General features: G+C 38.2%; 1 protein-coding gene and 1 long non-coding RNA gene across 4 annotated transcripts in view; one reads left to right on the plus strand and one right to left on the minus strand.

Moving 5' to 3' along the window:
• cadps2 (Ca++-dependent secretion activator 2) overlaps positions 1–2,353 on the minus strand; it is a 142,297-nt gene extending 139,944 nt beyond the window's left edge. For all 3 annotated transcript variants that reach the window (XM_039615160.1, XM_031742037.2, XM_039615161.1), the window contains exon 1: positions 1,933–2,353. In XM_039615160.1, coding sequence (XP_039471094.1) covers positions 1,933–2,265 — 333 coding nt within the window. In that variant the 5' untranslated portion in view covers positions 2,266–2,353. The remainder of the gene's footprint in view (positions 1–1,932) is intronic.
• LOC116321360 lies at positions 1,926–5,967 on the plus strand. The gene is made up of 6 exons (XR_004199539.2): positions 1,926–1,980; positions 2,349–2,431; positions 3,421–3,491; positions 4,596–4,688; positions 4,797–4,871; positions 5,051–5,967. It is a non-coding gene; the product is annotated as an uncharacterized LOC116321360 (long non-coding RNA).
• Positions 5,968–7,619: the final 1,652 nt, after the last annotated feature.

A 7,619-nucleotide genomic window follows, 5' to 3' on the forward strand; every position in this document is an offset into this window, starting at 1 on the left:
AGTAGTGTGCTAATTGATAGATGCAAAACCGGTCGCAACCAATAGCAAAGACCAATCGAGAACACCAGCGTGCTATGTGAGAAACATGCAGGAAAGTGTGCACCAGTGTACAGAGCCTCACGGAGATCTAGTATAAGTCAACCAACAAGTCCCACCTTCACTAATGTAGCAAAGGCACTAACAGAGCGAGACCCATAACATTGCAGAAGCTGAGGAACTCTTGTGAGTATTTTTTGCCTGTTCAGCTTATGTACAGTTTGCTAATTAATATGTTGCCAAGACCGTCAGATAACAATAAACACACAATGTTTAATGTTTCTAAGCTATTCATGGGCTAAGATAATATCATATTTAGCATGCTAACATTATTAAGAAATATAAAAGGTAAAGACATGCATTTTATGTCAACAAACAGTAGACTGTTAACATATCTTGGTTCCAGGGACAGGCACAGCATAACAGAGTAACTGGCATAATGACAGAGTTAACATTTTGTGGGAAAACTGCTGAAACTGTTAGCTACTTTTGGTGTCGTTATTTTAAGAGGTTGTTTATCTTGTTGTGTATTCTTTACATTATACGTTTGGCAGCCGTCCATTCTGTCAGTGTGAGAGCAGCAGCAGCAGAGAGTGCTCAGTGTTTGTTTCAAGGTAAATGTCTGTCTGAATCTATGAATTATGGGTAATAAAGCACTACAGAGTACATTATTTGTACTTAAAATAGATTTGTTATCCTAATTTTAATTTATTTTTAATGAAAAACAAAACAAAACAAACGTTTAATATTATTCAATACTAAAAATATCTAAATGTGTTACAATATTGATACCAGCAGTGCCATCTTGGCCACTTCAAGCTTACACAGAACTTCATCACTCCTTCCCTCACTAACAGCTGAAGTTCACTGTCATCACACTGAACAACATTTTTGGAGAATTTTCAAGAGATGTGTAAAGCTCTCGTTTGAACAACATTAAAGTCTTAAACAGGTATCATAAACACCAACATTGGTCATTTAACTATTAACAATTATCTGATAGCCACATTAGTCATCTTTTGTTATTAGCATAATAAAAGAAATAAACAACCAAACAGATTTCCTTACATTTTGTGCTGATTTAGTAAAGCAGATATATTAACGGGTTCATAAATCTGCCTAAACAGAGAAAAAAACTCTTGCAATCACAGATTTTAATGAGCTGCTACTCATAAAGTAACATTTTTGTAAAAAGTTTTTGTTTAAGAATAAACTCGTTCTATTGTTTCTCTTTTTTTCTTTTTTGTGAGTTTATGACTTGCAGACTAGCAGGTTGCTTCTCCCCTGCAGACGCGTCAGCTCCTGCCGCCAAAAAGCGGATAAATAAGATGAGAAATTAATTGATTATCGGCTGAAATTGACTTGTGAAATATTCCAAGTTGTGTAGCACTGTATGCTTTTAGGGTATGACCGTATAATCGTGATCTTGCTAGACTTGTAATACCGGTTAACACAACTAATCTGCCGGAGAGCAGCAATACCTGAAGCTGCTGCTGAGATCAGTTGCGGTGGAACTGGAGGTCCGGTAAAGGTCCGTAAAACATCCTCTGTACTGTCATTTTTGCCAGAAGCGAATGCTCCCCTGATGCCAAGAAAACTTTCCCAAGCTCCGGTCTGGGAACGCTGCCACGAAAACTCCTGTAACATTCTGCGAACCTTCACAGGATGTCCCATCGTTTCTGGGTATATTTAGTTAAAACTAACGATTAACTGTGGATCAAATATAAACCGAATTGACCGGTTGGTTCTTGTGATCACAAAAAAGATGCATAGTTTTCTCGTTTGTATTGACTTTTTAGACTGTTAAGAGCTTTTGCTTCCAGTTAACACATTTTCAGTGGTAGGCAGTGTTTTTTTGCCTAGCAGATACACAACAGGTGTGCAGCAATAACTCACCTTCTGTTGCCGACGGGACATGTCGGTGGGCTGCTTGGCGTTGAACGGGTAGGCTATGCACCGGAGGACGAACACATAAATCTGCAGTTTTATCTTCCTGTCCTCTTCCTCCTTCTGAATGGACTCACGTTTCCTCTTTTCCTGCTCTTCATCTGTATCGCTGTTCGCTTTCGCACTTTTGCCGGCGAGGCTTCCAGGTGTCGCGGAGCGCAACTGCTGGCCGCCCGGGGGTCCCGTTTCCCGTTTCTCTGCAGAGGAAGAGGCGTCCGGTTTCCTCTGAGGCTCTAAGTCGGACTCCCCGCCAGTGTCTTCGCTAGAAGACGAATCTAACATAGTGCCCTGTGTCAAAACTATGCTTCAGACTGAGAAAAAAAAAAGTCAGGAACAATTTTTGAGCGTCTTTTTGTTTGTTTTAGTCGACGTGGCCCTGACGTTGCAGACGGTAGCGCGCTCTGAACCACGACTTCAGTGGAATGTCAGGTTACTGCGGAAAGCAAAGGTAGGCGGAGTTTTCATTGTTAATGTTAAGAGGTGGTCTCCGCGTGCACTTCGTTCCTTCACAACTTTAAAGAATGCGTTGGCGCGTGCACGATGTGTTGTGCCCAAAACTGATTTCCAATATTGTGTTTTTTATGTACAATATATTTGCTTATGCTGGATTTAAGAAGGGGTTGTATCTAAAATAAAGAAATTATCTGGTTTGCAAGTTTGCAAGTCTTTATAGTAGGTCTGTGTTATTGTACATAATGTGTTCTACATTATAATCAATTGAGTCCTTTTTGGCTGCTTAAAATATATTTATATAACTTATATTTATTACAGCTTCTGCTTCCATGTCGGCCTGATCTCGCTTGAAAAAGTGAAATGTGTATTTTTGATTATTTTTTTGAGTGTCGTTTGTCAATATCGTGATATAAATTTTTGGCCATTGATGCAATAGGTGTGGTTTCATCTTACCCTACTTTGTCAAACTGACCAAGGACTTCATCAGTTGGTATCAGCGCCGGTTCCAGGTCAACACAAAATCAAGAGCTGGTGGTGGACTTTTAAAGAAACAAACATATTGGGAATGGGCATTGGCATAATGGACTCATATAAGCACCTGACCAATAAACTGGACTGGACTAACAATTCAAAAGCCATCTAAAACAAAGTACAGGGCAGGCTGTATCTGCTATCGAGACTCTCAGATCTTTTGGAGTAACCACATATATAGATTCACATACATACACATCATTTATGTATTGGAGGTATACCAAGGGCTCAGATAAGGGCTCAAGAAGATGTGGAGGGTGGACCTTACAGATATAGTTTGTGTTAGCCTTTTGGTTTTTAGTTAACATGCAAGGCTAAGTTGTTAAAAGTATTAGCTGCTGAGGCTGAGAATGTTGGCTACGATCAGACCCTACTCAGTATACAAAAGCTTCTGCTTTATGTATTGTTTATTTTATAAGAAATTTACATAAGTTTTTGCTTGTCCAACTTCAGAGATGAAGGCAATTTTGGCATCGTCAATAAATCAGTTTCCATGTTTAGGGGACTGCCATGGCACAGGATATGTAAGTATCTACACTTAAATGACACAACAACAATAAAAAAAACTCTTCAGCTTTTCAATCAGTATATTAAATACCATTGTGATTAAAAAAACAAATATAGACTTTATGTATTCAATTTCCAAAAGATGAATATTATAGATGCACAAATAATTAAATATGTTGCAGATCTATTCAGAATTTGTCAAAAAGGTTTGTATAACTTTATGACAATTTAAAGTGTGTAAAAATATCAAATTTGATCTTGACTTAGTCCAATCTAGCAATTAACTGCAACCATTCATTGTTCTTTTGTCCTATCTGAGCAAATGTCAAGCATGCTGTTGGAGCTCATCACTCCAGAGTTAAAGAAGTTAAAATGTTGCTCATAAAGATGGATGAAATGATCTGAGACGTAGGCGTACTTGTGTGTAATTGCGTTCTCGTGGACTTGTGATACGTCATCAGTCACAGACCAACTACTTTTCCAATTCAAAGTAGGCATCAAGCTGAGTATGCTAAAAATTCCCAGATGTGTACTCACTCCTCTCGTTTTGTCAAGCATGCATTGGTGGTGACTTGGGTGGACTTGGTGCTACAGCCAAATATCCCAGAATCCATTTCGCAAGAGTTCTGTGGAAATGGTTGAGGAGAAGACCCACAAAAGTTAAATACTTCTATAGTTGTAATATGCAGTGTATTTTCAATGCATTTTTATGTGAGAATATAGGTATTTAAAATTCTAATGTTTAGTACATTTAACAGTAGAGACACTTATAAATTTCCTGTGCTTTTTTTCGGAGACACCTTGCCTGCCAAATAGCAAGCACGAGGTTCAGTGTGCCCGAAGAAAACTGCCTTATCTCGACATTTCATTTGGAAATTTGCCACAATCTTTAAAGGCTCTGATATAAATCGCTTTGGTATTTTTAATAGCCAGTCGTTCACACAAATGTTACACTGTCCTATATAATGTTTAAAAATCTTCAGTTCTTTTGAATTTTCTATGAACATTAAGTTTTAATAGAGCACCTGATTGTTTTGCTTATTATTCCCTATTATAAAAGCTATTCTTTGCTTGAATTATTATTACTATGGAATATTTAACGTTTTATATTTTAATCAAAGGACACGCGAGGAAACACGGGCTCTCATTGAGTGGCGGGCAGCAAATGAGAGTCTTTTTACTGGAAGGAGAAATTCCTGCAAGACTAGATGAGAGTAAGTACTGATTTTGAGTGCTCCCTGTGTTCTAGGGAAGGATTAGAGCAACACGTCTATTGTGATAAATACCTATTGGAGTGACAGTGCCACATTCTTTTCCCTCAGGGACTTTGTTAGCTCTTCAGGCTATAACAGCAAAACAAGCAAAAAAAGTGGAACAACCTGAAGGCCAAATACAAGGTAATGTACCCGTTCCTATCTGATTCCTTAGATTGGTTTAAAAAAATACTTTACTTGTTTACCATTCCTTAAATGTAAGTTCCTCTTTTTCTTTTTTTTTTAAATAAAATGTACTTTGCAATTTAATAATACAGTCAGTGTAACTGTGATAATATGGCAATTAATACATATTTTCTTAGGGACCCATCTACAGGGAAGGGTGTAGAGGCAGGTAGCCCGACTGCCACCACCTGGCAGCGGTACAATATGATGGATGCTGTGCTCCAGTGGCAGCGCTCAAAAAGTCTACCAGCAACCTGACTTTCACAACAGGTGATGCAATCAGCGCTACACCCTCGACCCCTTCTACAGAAGAGGCCCAGGGACAGCCAGGCTATCCGTTTTTAAAGGACCAACCAGAAAGAGAGGAAGACAGAGAGAGAGACAGGCTCCGGCTAGGGAGGAAGAGAGGGAGAGGGCAGCTACTCAAAGGGCAGAGTGATATCGGTCACTATTTGAGAAACTTGTTGACAAACTTTAAATAAAGCACTTTAAATGTCAAATGTGAAGTGAGATTTTTCTGTCAGGGTGATCTCTTTACTAAAACTTACACTTGTTTAAATGATTTGTTTAACATTTATAATAACGTTTACATTAAATTCAACATATACAATCATGAACACATGAGGTTTATAAAAATACACAAATATACAATAAAGAACAATTAATGCACACTATTTACAATTTGAACAAATAGATTCAATACTCATACAGCAACACTAATTAGGAGAAAAATATGTAACTTTTTTTTTTTTTAACCAACAGCAGGCTATTTCTTGCGGCCTTAGCTGCTGTTTGAACATGACTACATCATGCAGGCAGCTGTTCAGAAGACACTTGTGCAGCAAGCCTGGCTCAGACACAGGTTCCTGAAAGCTCCCTGTCTGCACCTGCACCTTCAACTGTTTTGGCTTCTTGTCATGCTTGTACCGCCTCCTCCTTCTCTCCTTCTTCTTGGTAGACATAATGTGTCGCCACACAGATATAATGTGGAGGATGCAGCAGGCCCCCACAACTTTGGGAGGAAACAGAGGCCGACTCTCAAGGGCTCACAAGAAGATGGTTTTGAAGATCTAGGATTCCCACAGTGACAGTGTTGATCTGAGAGTGGCTCGTCCCATTCTACTTTCTCTTGGCATAACTGTTGCAGGATTTGTTTTCCTCTTAGGTGAAGGGTGCCACAAATCCCAGTGGGTCATACACTGATGCTGTTGTGCACAGAATTCCTCTTCTTGTCATCGGGTGCTCTTTTACAGTTATTCTGAACTGAAACTCATAAGAAGAAATGCACCACTGAACACCAAGTGGTTTTTCCATCAATAGATCTAAGTCCTTAATACTTTCAGCACTCTCTTCTCCCGACAGTGACTTTATCAGATTTTCACTGTTTGATATGAACTTGTGTAATCTTAGTTTACCCTTGCTACACAGTTCTCTTGCCTCTTTCACTAGTTTTATTGCTTCCGCTTCTGATATAACACAAGTCCATCGTCTACATAAAAGTTCCTTTGAATGAACCTCCCTGTGTTTAGAGGGAACATTCCTTCCCATTGCGTGGCTAGATGTTTTAAACCAAAGTTGAAAGTATTAGGTATTAGTATTTGAAAGTATTAGGCCTTAATGTAATAAGTATTACATTGTATTAAGACAGCAGTCAAAGTGATGTTTATTTTCTTCTGCAAGTTAGCAAATCTAAATATAGTTTTAGTTGAATATGAGAAAATATTTTTTGTGATGTTATGTTCTAAGTTGAAGGCATTGTATACGTTTTTGTTGTTCAAATTTAGATGATGAGGATGTAAACCTGAGGGGGTAGGGCTAAATAAGTATATACTTCTGCCTACTCCTTTTCAAACAACTGCATGGAAAGATTTTATGAAATGTTGGTGAATGTATATGTTTGAAATAAAAATGAACTGAACTGAACAGACTGAAGCAACCAGTGACTGAACCACCAACCTTCTGATTAGTAGATGCTCTACCTGCTGAGACATTTAAATTTCCCACGTGTGGGACTAATAAAGGTTATGTTATCTTGTTATCTTATCTTATCTGTTACTTATCTGTTGTAAATAACTTAATCTTGTAATCTATCTTATCTGCATCACCAGGAGTGTAAACCAGACTTGGCTTCCCTCAATTGATATACCACATTTTCTAACAGGCTGCAGGTATAAAAATGATTACATCAGATAATAATCTATATTGCACTTCACGTGTCACTAGAAAAAAATTTGTGAAAATGGGGCAGGTCTGATACAGAACAAATTACATGTTCAAAATAAGTTGCTATAGTTATCTAGCTAGTTCATACAATCCCCATTGTGATATTAAAAACTCTCACAGAGACCAGCAGTTGTTTCTGATGGCATGTGTGGTGTGGATAAACCTCTGGTCTGTGATGGCAAACTGAGTGGAGACCAGCAGCTGATGAGCTTCAGTAATATATTGACATAACAGATGAGTCTTGTATTGGTGAATATGGTTGATGTAGAGAAGGTGGAGTGCAAAAAAGTTATCAATAACTCCTTTAGTACATTAGCAAGAAAAACTGTGAAGATCATGAAGAGGGGACGGCAGCTCTGTCAACATGACAGTTTGTTTTTCAACGATATGGGGCCACTGTAAGCATATGATTTATAGAATATTAAGCTTGACATTAAACAGAATTCAAATTATTTCAAATGAACTCAAAGTATGAAGCAGTAA

Source organism: Oreochromis aureus, linkage group 7, assembly GCF_013358895.1.
Source record: "Oreochromis aureus strain Israel breed Guangdong linkage group 7, ZZ_aureus, whole genome shotgun sequence".
NCBI classification, from domain to species: domain Eukaryota; kingdom Metazoa; phylum Chordata; class Actinopteri; order Cichliformes; family Cichlidae; genus Oreochromis; species Oreochromis aureus.